The sequence below is a fragment of the Miniopterus natalensis genome, chromosome 16 (genome assembly GCF_054644295.1).
Source record: "Miniopterus natalensis isolate mMinNat1 chromosome 16, mMinNat1.hap1, whole genome shotgun sequence".
Classification (NCBI taxonomy): domain Eukaryota; kingdom Metazoa; phylum Chordata; class Mammalia; order Chiroptera; family Miniopteridae; genus Miniopterus; species Miniopterus natalensis.
In genome coordinates, this window is record NC_142096.1 from 9,289,203 (window position 1) to 9,305,630 (window position 16,428).

A 16,428-nucleotide genomic window follows, 5' to 3' on the forward strand; every position below is an offset into this window, starting at 1 on the left:
TCCCAATGAAGCTAAGCTTTCTTATCACATCCCACACGCAAAGTGTTTCAAAAATTGACGCTTTAGTTCATTTAGCAGGTGGTGTTTTCTTCCCCCCCAGTGATTCCATACTTCCATAGGTCTCTGATTTTAAAACATTTATTTAAAATGATATGAGGCTGCACCAATACGTTTTCAATCTTAGTTAAACCAAATAAAGCTGTGATCGATGTGAAGAAATTTGCATAGAAACCACATGAATTTTATTGAAATAAAAATTTAAAGACAAAATCCTAATACCTAATTATCCTGAAATAATTAAATGCAAAGGATATACATGTTAAACGGCCAAAACCATGTCGGCATTACATAATGCTCATAATGAAGTCATAAAACATTTTATACTGCTTTATTATAAATAATTGGAAACAATAGTTCATTTTTCAAACCCAGATAACAAAACAGTAAATAACATGCTTAATTTTTTTTTTTTGTTATTTCATTTTATTTTTGTAGTATGAATTGGGAAATAGTATTTCTTATCAAAAGACTGGTAAAAAAAAATGTGTAGAAACACAAAAGAATTAAACACTCGCTTTCAGTCTTTCAAATGAAAACAATCAAGAAGGTTTTTAGAGGGAGGGACTAAACAGTACTATGGAGGAGTCACCAAGAATAAAAAACTGTGAAATACCTGCAAATAACACGTGTAAGGCAAAACCAGGTTGTATACAGATGCATAAATATAAAGACTTGATGGTAAATTTTAAAAAATACTTTCTTAAAACTGTGAGCATCTCTTCTCTCAAATAGAGAAAAGCCAATAGGCATAATAGATCAAGTTACCAGGTTTGAAATAGGTACTGTTGCCTTGAAAAAAACATTCATTTTTCTAAAAGGACACCCAATATGTATTTCAATTTTCTTATGTTTTGATAAAACCTGTTCACTATTGTAAACTTGAACACTTAAAGACAGTAGTAACTTCAAACTGCAACAAAAATCTATGTCCCCAAATTCACTTAAGATAGATTTATACCGTAGGCATAGTTCCATGAAGAGATTTACAGCAACTAGCAGTCAGAATTTTCTTATTCGATAGGTGACTATGATTAATTTTTCTGTGTTTCCCTTATGCATAATACAGAGTTTTGCCAATTTTTATCACTAGTAATAATTTTTAAAAATCCCAAACTGCTTAAGGAAACAGAGCCTGAGGGAGAAAAATATTAAGAAATATGTATTTCATAAAGGAGTTTAGTAGATTTCTTTGAAAACTTGTGTTTATTTGCATCAATTAAGAACAATGTTGCATATTCCAGATTAAAACAGCTATCGGGTTTAGGGTGGATATAAACACACTATATACAATATAATTCTTTTATTTTTCATAGACTTCAAAGTGTATCTTTTCTAGAAACTGGAACATGGTAAATCTGGAAAGCATGTTTCAGTTAGTTAGCAAAAATTAAATTAGCATGAAATAACAGGGTGAGTGTAACTCCATTATTTTGAAAATAATGGAGTTACACTCACATGTACACATGCAAGAAAATACTGTAAAATAAACTGTTCCAGTTTACTTGGTTTGACTTCAATTTAATACACTCTAAAAAACTGCTTTCATGTATAATATCATGGGAAATATTAAATGCATGTATATTATTTTAAGAGCTTGATGATATATTTCACATTCTTTAAACTTTACTCAGGCTATAAATATATTTATATATCCGTCAGTCAGTTTTTAAAGTAAATGAAAACTGTAGCATGGGGGAATAATTTTTTACCTTAGAGGTCCATACTTGATTATGCCCTTTTTTGCTGAGAACTGTATCAGAAAAATCAGAGTAATGGAGCACGCTCCGACATCATGTTTATTCTTCACGCACTACAATTCATTATGACTTAACAAAATGGAATTTACACTTGAAGATGGGTTAACTGGAATCGATGAGTTAAGTATGATTTAGGAATTAGGCCTCTGAAACTCATTAACACTTAACCAACTCAGAGAGCAAAGCTGCTCTTCCTGAACTTATTAAAACTGTGCAACAGTATAAACTTATTGTTAGTAGGTTTGCATAGAAATAACACCACTTCCCTGGTGTGATACATCTTTTCCAAAGGATCACGGCGGGCCTGCTTCTACTTTCCATGTAATTCTGGTTGTTCACTTTCTTCTTCAGTGTTACATGAAATAAACTGTATTTATCATCCGGCTACCATAGTTCCAAAATAAGATCCAGTAGTAGTCTGAAGCGCAGTGAGCTGAGCAGTTGCTTCCCTTTTTAAAGCAGGACAGCGAGTGGCGTCCTCTACAGTCGAGCCACATGAACACAGTCACCCCAGGTAGAGACTTGCGTGAACTCAACAGGCTGCACATCCACAGTCGAGAACCCCGGTGATTTCACTTAACTGCCGCTTGTTGCTGGAAAGGGGACAGATTGTTTGACTCTAGAAGATTTCAAGCAGTTTCTCATCATCTGGGAGCTTCTCCAGCTTTCTCGGTTGCTTTTATAACTGCTGCTGACACTGTGCCTTCAAAAATCCAAAGGCCGGATCATCATGGTTGCGGAGTGTAAGGAGTAGCTGGGCCCTTTGAAGTAATGCCACTTGATCCCATTCAGTTTCCCCAGGTTCTGCCCCGCGGTGTAGAACATTCCATTTAGATTGGACGGGCCACAGGCATCAAACCACCAGCCTGAAGGATCGGTTAAAAATGAAAGAAAGAAGAAACAATTACAAAGAAATCGAACATTTGGACTTTAAGGGCATTAACTGAGGGGAAATGTATCCATACTTGTTACGACCATTTGAAAACAGGAGGCATTCAATAAATTATCTTGTCAGTAGTAGAAGTGTTTTAAGGACATCCGACTTAGGCAGTGTGTGAACAACCAGAGAGAGGAATGCTCTCAGGGAAATCAAGTCTCGGTGTCGCTCCACTGGGGCATGTTTCCCACTGAAATGATGGGAAGCTTCTAGGCTTCATGAAATGATCTCAGACAGGCCTGGATTTATTTGCAGGGCAAGTAAAATGCAGACACCCTTAAGAGGCATTCCATCTTAAGCCTATTATTGGGAATAGAACAATGAATTATTAGTGAAGAATTCCTGATGTTTAGACAACTGACATCTAAATAGAGAGAAAGAGATGTTTTCCATCTACTTTATAATCTTGCCAAGAACTGGCCCTCAGCTGCTTCTGAACACTGGGCAATGGCTATGATGCTCAATTGAATTTGAATTTCTAGCCCTCTCTGCATTTAACAGCAATATGGGGGGTGTTCGTCAATAGTGGTCATGCAGTTCCTATGTAGCAGGATTTTCCTGAGACTGAGTTCTTTCAAAACTTAGTAAGAGGAAAAACAAACAACTTGATCAGTGCCATGGGGATCCTATGCTTGCCTAGCTCTCTGGAAGGATAATTCAGTGCTTTATTTTCTTAATGAATGAAGTTCTCAGATTTTTAGATAAAACACAGTACTTTCTCTTCCTCTCCTGAAGTGACACTGCTGAAATCTTCAGGGAGAGATGGATGCCAGAGATATTCTGGCATATTTTTATTTGGATACAGCTGACCCCCCTTTGGTTGTGGAGTTATACCTAAGGGACTAATCGCTGCACAGCTGATGTTTAACAGTAACATGAGCATCGTCTTCCAGAAACTTTAGAAAAAGTTAAATGGAGAAAAGCTAGCTCTCAAGTTTTCAGTGTTGGAAGATGAATACAAAGGGGTTGTGTTTACCAGAGACATAAGAGGCTGCACTAATGACCAGTTCGACTGGGGACCAGTGAGGCATGTCGGTGAACCTGGGAGGCCGCTGTATTCAATGCTGTTCTACCAACTGTGTACAAATAACACGGATGCTACTGTGGTGAAAACACAAGTGACAAGAAGGCCCTTTGACAAGGAAGGTGAAATTCCACCTTCTTAAGAGGGATTCCCTTGGATAAGTACGAGTGGAAATATGTTATTTATATTACAAAAGACATTCTAACATTATGGGGCCTATTTACCCCGAAGGCTCGCAAAGGGGAAGGTGAAACCCAACCTGGCCGCTTGGGAGCTGTAACCTTCACCTCCTTCCCTGTGGCCTCGAGGCCCTCCCCCGTCCCGCCAACGAGCCTTTCAGTTTCTCAAATCCCCGCCACAGGCTCTGGAGCAATGCAGTCACTCTACTGTTGGGAACTAAAAGTCACAGGCCGACCCTCCAAGTTACATTAGGATACTCAGGGTAAAAGGGTGGTTTTGTTTGGTTTAGAGAACGTGGTAAGAATTCTGGAAGGTTGTGGGAAGGCAGAGATCTGTTGCAACAGCAGCCTGGCGATCGAGGGCACAGGCCAAAGGATACACGTGTTAGGAAATTTTGGATGAGCTTAAGAAAATGACAAGAAACAGTAGGGGACCATGAGAGAATCGGCTAAGCTGATCCTGCGTATCTTTCCTAATGAGTCAAGGGGGGAAATGTTTGTAGTGGGAGGAGGGCATTTAGACACTGAAAGAGGGCCGTTCCTCTCCTCTTTCAATGCCTCTAAAAAAGTAAGCAATTAAGTAAATGCAAATCATGAACAAAGAAAGAAGAAAAAAGCATTAGGGAGCCACAAAGGAGGCTGGCAGGAGATCTACTTGACTTTGCATGGTCCTGGGAGAAGCTGATGTTTACCGAGGCCTGAAGGAGAGGGGGAGGCAGCCACGTGGAGGCAGGAAAGGCTCCTGGAAGGAGGGTGCAGCACATGCCAACACCGGGGGGGGGGGGGGGGGGGGGGGGCGGGGGGGGGAGAAAGCTGCCCGCGCGCAGGGACTGAGAGCCCGTCAGCGCGGCTGGGAGGCTGAACCCGGGAGGCCCGCAGGGGAGACAGGGGAGAAGCGGGCGCTCCTGGAAGAAAGGGGAATACTGCTCACGGAGAAATTTATAGCTGATTCCGTCTACTTGTCTATCATCAGGTGAGCCAGTAAAACATTCTCTAGGAATGGGACTCAGCATTTCACCAGGGAAACTAGATCTGTCAGGTTAAATGTTTAACAAAATATTGTGCGGAGCCCTCACTCTGTAACTACAGTCTTCCAAAGTCACCCTGCGGGAAAGCGGCAGCACAGGAAGGGGGGAGAGTAAATCTAGGATCAATTAGACAAATACCAACCAGTGGGCAGACACAGGGCTCCCAGCTAAGTAAAACAAAATTCCAGACATTGGGGAGTGCACAGTTTTGTGTGGGAAAGAGACTATCAGCTGTTAAAAAATGAGATGATAGCCATCAAACAGGTTTTTGAAAAATCTTATAAACAGGCAGAAAGTCCTATTTGTGGGTCCATAAGGTCCACTCATTTACCAACCGAGCTGGGTCCTGAAGGATGAGTGTCTTTGGGCAGAAAGACTTGAAAGGTAACATCTACGTACTCTGGGAGAGCCGGAGAGGGTGGCTGCCAACAGCCTGGGTTGGCTGCAGTGCCAGTGGGTGAGGGGTTGGAGGAGAAATCGGGTTAGCAGCAAAATAAACAGGAGTGAAAACACGAAGATTTATATTATATTTTTATTTAAAAATGTTCTTGTGGGCAATGTGGAGCCTGTGAGCACCAGACCAGAAATTAGAAGACCCAGACTTTGACGCTGATTTCATCAGCTAATAACCAAGAGATGGTAGGCAATAAAATCAGTAATATGTGTCGGGGACTCTGCTAAAATATTTATATGCATTTTCACATTTTATTCCCCAAATAGCCTATGTGGTGCGGCTAGTACCACAGTGAAGGAGCTGATGCTCAGGTAGTTTAAGGAACTTTTCCAAGGACACAAACCTACTTCGCTTTTCATTCATAAGATGTGATTTATAAATGTCTGATTAACATTTTCCCCGGCACAGTTGCAGGGATCCAATAAGACAATGCACTACGAGGGCCTGTAAGATCCTCTCTCAGTGCTCTGTGGAAGTTATCTAGGAAGCAGGCCGGAAGGTTGAGAGCAGGAGCAAAAGATTCAGTTTTGTGGGGTGTCATAGTGACTCAATAATGAAGACCAGGTCGTCAGTGCCAACATAGCTCCTTATTTGTATGGTAGGGTTTATTACAGAAATATGAAAATAACTTAGGCTCAAGTGAGTATAGTTGTACAATGTTTACACTGTAAAGACATGGTATTTAATTTCCCAATATGGGTTTTGTTCAACTGTTTGTGTGATTTCATGAGGAAATCAAAGAGCTTAAGGTGTTTATCTCTTAAGACCGGCAGCCATGCACACTATGGACTATCAGGCGATAATAAAGACGATGAATCACGATGGCAGAAAGCAAAATGAAAGGGCATTATCTCTCATGACGATTTCGGTTGTAGTGTCCTTTAGAAAATACTCTGAACTTCAAGGGATCAAAAATAATTATTTCTGTGTTAAGTATTTTGTTTTTTCAGACACATGAATTTTATAAAAACATTCTTTGTATCAAATATTTCAGTTTTCCCACTTTCTACCTGTCTGAAAAAAATTAAGCATGATCAGGTCTTTCAAGCAAACCCTGAAAAGACATGGTTTTAAAGCATATTTATAGGAAACAGACAAAAGGAACAGCAGACTGCTGGTGACTCAGATGCACTTCTTGGCATCTGTAGATAATCATCAGTACTCGTGGCACCCAGGGCTCAGGTAAGTCTGCACGGAATGAAGCCGTGAACTTACAGAGGAGTATGCCTGGGCTCACGGCTCCTCTCTGATAAGGTAACAGACAGCTCGATTATATATCCTCTAGAATCCTGGGGAAATGTTCACTTTCAACTTTGATCTTTATGTGTCTGGAGTAACAAACAAGCAATATGCTAAACAAGTTAATCTAGAAAAGGCCCTTTGAGTTTGAAAGAACTCGGTGATGTAAGCGAAGGACAGACGAAAGCAGCAGCTCCCATCTGCTGCTGGGACGACTGATAAAATGTCTCGAATGTTTTAAAATTGGCAACTGCTGAGATGTACTTTGCCAAGCATTTTTCTTCATAACCTGTAACCTCATGTATATTTTAATAAGAAATCTGAGATGCATGTTTCTAATTCATTTACACTTAACTCATTAAAATTTAGTTTTGTAATAACTATCCTGGGCTTCCTAGGCCTTTAAAAATCATTCAAGTCTTTCATCTTTGAGGCAGAAAATTCACATTTTATCACCAATAAATGAAAGTTTGCCCAGAAAATAGGAATTTGATTCTAAACTTTGTACTCAGGAAGTTCACATTTATTTAAAAGTCAGGAAACCTAACTCTCAAATTCTGACCTAAACAAAATGTCTCTCAACACTTCTTTTCTAAGGTAAGAAGTATAGCAAAACAGAAAGATATATCTGTTTTTATAGATTTCGTTCATTCATTTTCAATGCATATATTCTAATCAGCAATATGCAAAAGAACTTGCACAGAAAATAAGATTTTCCTCTTTTATCGCTAAGGACGAAGCCGAACTAAACTGACTGGTACCATTGTTATCAATGGGATCCTCACCAAAAAACACCACCACAAAGAACATTTGCTGAGTTCACGTGCACAACTATGGCCCTAGGCCAAGCACTTGGCCTTTTCCCCCTGTCTTTTCTTTTTGTTCCAAAGATGAAAAGTTGTTTATCCTGGCGAGTAATCTTGAATTCATTTAAAAACCTCTAGGTATTCTCTTACTGTCTCTTCCCTCCCTTGGAGTTCAAACAGTAAAACAGAGTTAAGCTCTTGCTTTTGAATGCCATTGCTATAAACAGAGGTCGTGGACGGAGTGGACACGGTAGTGGCTTACATGAGGATTGTGCTCCAGTCCTATGTCCGACACAAATTCTGTGACCTTTGGCAAATTATCTAACTTTTCTGTATCTCAGTTCTTGCCAAGGGCATTACTTCGGTCCCTGTTTCAAAGGGCTTTTAGAAGCATCGTGTAAGTTATTAAACACAAATCACTTAGGATAATGCAAAAATGCCTCTTAGACAGTAAGACTGCAATAAATATTCACTATACCATTATTAGAGTAAAATACAAACAAAATTAGGTGTTTGATGATTTCTCATCGACAGTCAGTTACTAACCTTGCTAACAGCTTCGTGCTATAGGGCTATCAGTTCAGGTTTAACTTTTCCAAACTTATCTTTCGAAAGACATTTTCTTATATTTTTTGCTCTTTTCCAAGAAGTGAAAATTTCGCCCAGAGAAAACAAGAATATAATTCTAAACTTTGCACTTAGGATGTTAAAATTTATTTGAAAGTCAGGAACCTAACAGTCAAATTTTTCCAGTTCTGGGGTTTAGTTATTCCTAATATTTAGTTCCAATCTTCGATATTCCTCCCTTTGTTCCACATGTGCATGCAAATACTGTATGTATAAATATATTTATATTTATGTAGCTTTATGTTCACGCAAAGTTACATTCATACCCATGTTGACTTATTTTTATGTTTTCTCATCAGGATTATTTGTAATTTTGCTATGTCTTTTCAGATTCAGTGAAAACATATTCATTCATTTAACCAATATTTATTGAGCACATACTATGTGCCCAGCACTATGCCAGGCATGGGGGATCCAGTGGCAGATAGCATGAAGTCCCTGACGTCCAGTTTTGTGGCATAGGCTTACAGATTATGTGCTAAATAAGAAAGTGCCTTGAAATGAAGTAGTACAATGTAGATTTCTATGGTCAACCTTAAATTATCCACGTGGATCTTTCCTCTCAACGTTTTTGCCTTAACATTGAGGGAATGCCAGTTATCTGACAATGCTTAGCACATTCTTCCTGGGTTATTAAAAACTCTAAGATCATTCTATTTTCTCCCAAATCTTGTCACTTCAACCAGCTGGAGAAGCTACTAATTTCCTTCATTTTCTTTGTCTTCTTCAAGATTATATAGGAGGCAAGACAAGCATTTGTCAACTCTCTGCTGCTGGCATCTGCTAAGTCCTAGGGTGTACTAAGAAATGTATGTTGTATGGCTTCATCCCTTTTAGGAATGAACTGAGATATCCTTTGTTAGCTTTAGCAAAGTCTTGTCTGTCGACTGACATAGTTTATGCGTGGGAAAAGATACCGAAGTTTCTACCACGATGGATTTCTCTCTGCAGAAGATTAGGCCACATTTCCACAGAGCTTTTATATTATACGCTAAATACGGAAATTGTGTTGAAAGAAAAGTAAGGTAAGGGAAAGAATTTAAAACAATACCATGTTCTGTTTTTGTCAGCAACCTTTAGTAACTGTAGTTTCTAAGAGACTTTTAGAAAGACTTATTTTGAAGAATGCTGATGTAGTACCAAAGACCACGTTTCCTTTGAATGTACGTTTACTTTGCATGGAACAATCCAGTGATAAAAGGTTTCATTTTCATAATTTGAAAGTCAGAGGTTTTTTGTGTATTTATTTTTATATACAATAAATCGATATAAAAAGGAGTGTGTTGAATGAGATTACATTTTCCTTTCCTTAGTGTTAAGTAGTAGATAAAATGTAAGTTTATAAGAAACTGATCCCTTTCTTTGGGCTCAGGAGGGCACAATAGGCACTTTCTTGTGGGACCGAAAAATTATTTCCTAAGTCGTCTTTTAAACGTATCCTTCCTTCTACTTAAATATGCAGGTTTGTCATAATATGCTCTATAAAGGAAGAAACCTGTGGGGAAAACTTACAAACTTTCCTAAGGACGGTGGAATCACTGAGCACAGATGATTCCTGGCTTATAAATCTATGTTGACAAATCATCTCTATTCAATGGAGGGGTCACATCCACAGAAAATATGTGTGGTAATTTTGACCTCAAAGTATATAGTTCAATTCCATAAGAAATGTGTAATGAAACATAAAAATCATTTAAAATTTCAGTTGGATGGAAGGATTGCTGGCTTTCCGGTAAGGCAATAAGAACATATGTGTCTGTGAAAGGAGGGGTAAAACACTTGCTACCGTATCTATTTCTACTGATGCAAAGGTGCCTTCTCGGCCGACTCCACCGCCTCTCTGCTCAGCAACGCGCTATGAATTACAGCCCATGCACTGAACTATTACTGCAGCCACAGTGAGGACACGCGTAAGGCAATCAGAGAACCAGAAGAAAATGTAAGAGACAATCCTTTCTCGATCCACAACTACAGGGTGACGCGAAAGTAAACCTTTCAGATGAACAGCTTTATGTTCTCTTCGAGAACGTGTCTGTAACTAGAGATACACAATCCTCCCTGGCAATTCCTTCTAATCTTTGATCTCTGGACACTCCACCTAAAGTGTCCCCATTCCTCTCATAGCTCTGTCACATTATATTGTGTCCCTAGCCCTTGTGTGATTTTAAATTGTGTTATTTCTTACTTTTTGTGTGGATGGTTTCCTCAATAGAGGCGAACTCTAGTCTATCTCGCTCATTTCTCTAATAGTAGTTGACCCTTTATACTCATTAAAATCTGTTAAATTGATAGGAGAAAGTTAAGAAGTTAGGATGTTAGGAAAGAAGAAAGGTCAAAATGTTCTACCGCATGTCTAGCTGAGATACCTTCTGCTTTCAATTAAGCCCATCTCCTGTTGTTCGGTCTTGGACAGATAAGGGTAAACAACGATACCACATTCTCCAGCTAAAATCCCTCCACGGACTTGAAGAAAACTATTGAAGACAGTTAGTGGGCAATAAATCTTACTTTACCCTTAATTCCTTTTAGAAGAAACAAAGCAAAAACATAAACAAGATAAAAAAGCTTTAATTGATGATGACAGAGAACTATAAATTATTAGTTTCAAAGAGTATGGAATCTCGCTGCTTAAAAGAGACTATTTTAAATAGACAACAAGTATAAATACAAATGAAAAGAAAAAGGGAATCTTGTTAGATAAAGAAAGGGAGAGTGTGACAGAATATATAGCGGTGGTGGGGAACAGGCGTACACTCCAGGCAATGCTCACGTTACAGGGACTGTCACCGACATTCCTCCTAATGCTCTCCAGTCCTAAGCTATCTGAATTCCACACATGAGCTTTGTGGAGTGAATAGCTTTGCAAGACCTGGATTCTTTCACAAGGATATTTGATAGGGTAATGGCGTTTATTACAAAAGCATATTTACTTAGACTATTCCAGCCCAAGCAATGGAAATTTTTTCTCCCCAACACATGTGTTTATTGGTGAGTAGGAAGCAGGTCCAGGAATGATTATGGATGAAAGAACATGACAAAGTACAATCATTTGAAGCAGAAATAAAATCATAAATCTGAGCAATGAAGTTTTCACATCGACAACCAAGAGGTGCACTATCCTCTTTGCTCTATGTTTTCATTATTATGACAGAAATATGAACATATTGGATGTTCTTCTAAGGAAACATTTGAAAGGCTTTACTGTTGGTCTTTCATGTGTTGTATTTATTTGGTAAGAAAAAATTATCTGTAAAAATAGACATGAAGAAAATGAGTGTATTTCAATATTAAAACGGGCAGGAAAGTGGACAATCAAAGTCCTTTTGTCTTTGTATCAAGTTTCTGACAATTCCGTTCATGGGATCAGGAAGGTAATAAAAAGAAAAATTTTCCCTCTGGAAAAAAGTTTAAAGCCTAATCTGTCTGTGCTCGCTTTGGCAGCACATACACTAAAACCTACGATTGAAAAAAATCTAAATTTCTAACAACTGTTTGGGGGAAGGGGTCATAAAATTACATACAAAGCACTTTTAACTATGTGATGAGCTTAAATGTGATGCCAAGTGGCATGCTTCAAGCTTAAGGAGAAGGCTACGGCAGAGGCCGGATCCTAGCAGGTCGGCATTGACAGCACTAGGCCTGGTCTCACGTTGGAAAATGTTAGGATAAATGGACAGGGTGGGGCCAACGGGATGTGATTTGGTGGTGGCATTAATGGGGAGTTTGGAGGTGGGGATGAGGTAGAAAGATTTCTCCAAAACCTTGTTAATCAATGAGAATAATCGAACTAATGATTCCCTTCATTAGCTTCAAAAGTTGCAAGTGCTTTCAAGGGCTACGGATGGTGTTCATTCATTTGCGCACCGTATTTTTTACTGAGCTCCTATGTGCAACAGTCTACTGTGATGTTAAGGGCAAATGCTGAGCATTAATTTACTTTTGTTTTCCTTACGTACAAAGTGGAGATCAGACTTCCTCGCCCTGCTTATCTCGCTGAGTTGGGCTGGAGTTCAAGTAAGACAGTACAACAAATACAGTAAGACGTAATAGTAACGGTAATACTATCACATTTGGGGAAGACAGATGTTAGATTTAAACGCTTTTTTTTTTCTTACTGGAATGTAAAGGTGTTCTGTTGTAGAACAACAAGGAGAGAGAATCAGAACAGGTGCAGGCGAGAGCGAGAGCTATTCCATTAAGAGAGGGAAACAACACTAAAACCGAGGAGAAACACTGGAGAAAAAGCTTCCTTTACAACCTTGTTCGGTGCCAACTCCTACGTTGCCAGAGCCCATAACGTTCTTGAGCCACACCATTTGCTGTTGGGGTTTAGCTCAGTGCTCCACAAACTTCAGTCAATCACCTATCAACTTTGCAGTTTTTGTTGTATCCACTTAGAACTTTTATTAATACTTAATTAATAAAAATAAAAATAGGTTTTTTTAAAATCAATGATTTGTAAAATATCATGAATACATTTAAAAATGCAAAGTTTATATCAATCCTTGAAATAGAAAATCAGTACCACTTGCTATAATAAACCACTTGATATAAAGCTCAACATAATTAAAACAAAATCACTTAATTTACTTCTAGGCGGGTGACATGGCCTATTCAAGGCCTGGAGCCTGCAGACACAGCTTTTGCTCTTTCCTTGCTAAGGACAGTGGCTATTGAGAATGTGCTGAGAAGTGTTACAGGTATGCTAGCATCACACTGAAAATTTCCCTTTTACACAACCAGAATGCTGGAAAAATACTGAAAACACGCAAAAAGGATGGGCTTTCTTACTCGGAGATACAATATTATTTAATGGTATCTCTTGCACCAGCTCCAATGTCTTGCAGAGGTCAGCAGCATATGATGCAAAGTCCCAGGACGGCTGGTCTGAATCCTAGGACTTTAGATCTAACCCTTTATTCTTCTTACTCCATGTCAAGAGAGTGTCAATGAGCCCTGCCACACAGTGGGAAAACATTTGGTAACACCTTTCCCCCCAGTATGCTGAATTATCAGAATGTTGTTCGTTCTGCTATGGGTATCATCATGATTATTTGGAAAGTACAGTAACTGGGTCTTTGAGAGGCTAAGGGGTTTATTCAGGACCAAGCTTAGCACGCCCCCTCTTAGATGCTGGTGGAGGCGGCAAATGTCTTGCAGCAGACACCTGGGAAATTAGCCGGCAGAACGACTGATCTCTAGGGACTTGCTCTTACGTTTCCTGCCCAGAAGATCATAGTTCCTTCTCGTAGATAAGAAACCTCAAGCCTCAAGCCACTGAAACACGACTTAGAGAAAGGCCGCCTAGGACTCACCTCCTGTGAGCATGAGGGCGCATTTGCAGAGACAGTTGTCGTTGTCGGCATCTTTCGTGCTGAAATCGGCACCGGGGATGACCAGGCTGCTCTGTTGTCCTGCTGTCCCCGTGTGACCCTTTAAGTACAACCTGGAGTTAAAAAGAGAGAAAAAGAAAGATGAGCCCCTCAACAGAATAAGAAACCCCCGGGGACTGGTTGTTGAATGTACACATTTTCCATTATTTCCTCCCTTCTTTTCTTTCAGGGAACACATTTATTTTGATTTTTCAGAAAATATCAGGAACTATAAAAACAAAGCTCAATATTCGGCTGTACCAAAAGAAAATACAAGTAAAAATAACATTTAGACATCATGTTGAAGGTGTTTTAAAACACCAGGTTCAACACTCTTTCCTCCATAGTGCAAAACAAGTTGACTAAACCACAACGTCGAGGTGGGCTTTTTAAAACTGACATAACCTTTTAAGATAATTTTTTAAAAAAGCACTCAATTCTAATCCTGGAATCTCATCGTTTATAAAATGACATGCTCATATGTCAGGAAAATAAACAGCTGGTAAACCTGAAAACACATCTTTCACTGAATGAATTCAGATTCGGACAGAATACAGGGCTTGAGAGCTGGGGAAGGGCAGCTCTGGTCACGCTCAGGTCTCACCAGATACAAATAAATACAAAAGGAGATTAAAACAAACTACTAAACCAAAATCCTTCTGTAGAGCAGCAGCTTTCACAAAGTGAAAGGAACCCAGTTCCACGAGGTTGTATGTTCTGGAAGCATACAGGTCATTTTATTCCCAGGATCCCAGAGTCTTGCACTATGGAAATAAAAGTAATTTTCATCTTGGAGCAAGTCTAAGGAAGGCACCAAAACCCGACTCTCCATGTTCCCCCAAATGATACTTACACTGCTCTTATCACCTTTTCAAGGTGACTTCCACTTATCAAGAGTTAACATTCTAAATACGTAAAGATATGTAAGGTAGTTCCCGTTCATCTGCATTAGCAAGGCCCTGTCCGCTCTCTTAGTCCCTCCCAAATCCTTCTAGTCAGCTTTTCCAAGCAGGACCCCGAGCTGGAGGGTACAAATATACTCCCATGCTCACTAGTCGTTAGGTAAACAGCCATCGGTGCGGCAAGACTTAACATTTACGATACGGCACTTCCAAACGTTTTATAATTTAAGAATAAACCCATCTCCAAAAGCCAATGTCACAGCCCCTTCATATTATCAGTCTGGACATTTTATTTTGCAACTCTCTTTGGTGTCTGTCTTTTCTGGCTTTTTCGGTAGTTCTGCCCTGGAGGAACCCTTGAGAAAACCTTCACATTAAGGGAACTCTCACGGTATGTGAGCTGTGAGCCCTAAGTTGAAGGATGCTATTATTTCACGGAAAGCAGGACTGTCAGCCTGGGACTCTCAGAGTTCTGTCTCTTCTCTTGGACAAAATCTCAGGCTGAAGATTTAGAGACGGGGTTTCTCTCCCAGCCAAACACACGGAGGGAAATGCTGTTTAATTTGGTTTTGCAGTTCTTCAAGGACAGCTTTAGTTAAGGAGTCCATTCTTTTTTTTTAAACTTTACTTTTATTGTTGACACTATTACAGATGTCTCCAATCCCCCTGCCGTTTGTCTCCTCTCCTCCTAGCCATCACCACACTGGTCTGTGTCCAAGGATTATGCATATATGTTCTTTGGCTACTCCCTTCAGAGTCCATTTCTTTTAATCTAAGAATCTTGTCACCTTTAAGAAAAACATTTTCTCCAGGACCTTGCAGAAACTTCAGTTGTTCACAGAGTAAAACATGTCTGCAAAGCCGACCTCTTTCTGTAGTCATTCAGCAAACTTCACGGATTCAGCAAAATCTGGCCTCGCATCTTCTTGTAAGTACTCTGGTAACTCGCCTTCCAACTCAAGGATCCTGCTGAGGACTCTCCCTCTGATAAGTCACTGGGTTTCTGTGTGTAGAAAAGCTATGCGCTCTTTGTTCAGGTTTTAATTTGGCTTTTGTTTTGGGAGGCTCCGAGCAGCAGAAACACTTTCTTGAATTTCATCATCATTTGCAAATCTTGCCAACCCTATAGCATGTCAAATGTTGGTGAAATCTCTTGTCAACCCAGATAGAGAAGCTGCTGCTTTTCAGTTAATTACACAAAACTTCTTTAGCGTGATATTGACGTCAGTTTATTAAACTGGAGTAAAGTCTTTTCAATTTCTTGTACCTCTTGCCTTAGCATTTTAATGTTGCTATTACTAGATTCTTACCAATGATCTGAAATTTTCTTTTCTGGAGTAAGTTCTGTAACTAGATGATTTATTTCCTAAACCTTCTCAGTGAATGTGATTTTAAAAAAAACAAAAACAAAAGCTTTGCTGTTTTGATATTCCAAAAGCCATTTAAAATAATACACATCTCCAGTCATCCAATGGCTCTATGATTTATAGCTACAACTGCTGGACCAAATGCTAGGTTTGTAACTGCATCCCCCAGACAGAGTACAATGGAATAGGCCAGCTTGGATTATACATCCATGTGAAACCATTAGAAAGTAACTTTCGTTGTAAAGAAAGAGTTTCGCTCGGTTCCGTGTGGCACTATACAGAGGAAACTCAGAAACTGCTTCCCCATTACCCTTGCCACCAGAGCCTGCGCTCTGCCTAGCAAGGGCCTCCTCCACCGCACACCTCGCCTTCAAAGACCGCAGCACTGAGCTGTGAGATCTGCTTGTAACAAGCCAATGCTAATGAAATAGAAAAACGGGCATAATAGCCAAGTGAGAAATCACAAAACATACAAAAACGTCACAAAACAATTCACTTCTAACCTATATGACCCATGTGTTTTCAATGTTCACAACCATAGGGCAGGAGGCAGCTGAGTTACACAAAATTCCTTCCTTAGAATGAAAATTTCCCTCTGAGATTAGGTTTACACCTAGTGGGGCAGAGCACGTTTACACCTAGTTTGTATGGAAAAGAATACAATTAATAACTAATA

At 39.5% G+C, this 16,428-nt stretch overlaps 1 protein-coding gene across 2 annotated transcripts in view; it reads right to left on the bottom strand.

Annotated features, from left to right (window-relative positions):
- Positions 1–1,506: 1,506 nt before the first annotated feature.
- The window catches only part of ANGPT1 (angiopoietin 1), a 205,140-nt gene continuing 190,218 nt past the window's right edge, over positions 1,507–16,428 (bottom strand). For both annotated transcript variants that reach the window (XM_016224274.2, XM_016224273.2), the window contains exons 8-9: positions 13,427–13,557; positions 1,507–2,683 (exon numbers count right to left, since the gene is read on the bottom strand). In XM_016224274.2, the coding sequence (XP_016079760.1) occupies positions 2,523–2,683; positions 13,427–13,557 (292 nt within the window). In that variant the 3' untranslated portion in view covers positions 1,507–2,522. The remainder of the gene's footprint in view (positions 2,684–13,426; positions 13,558–16,428) is intronic.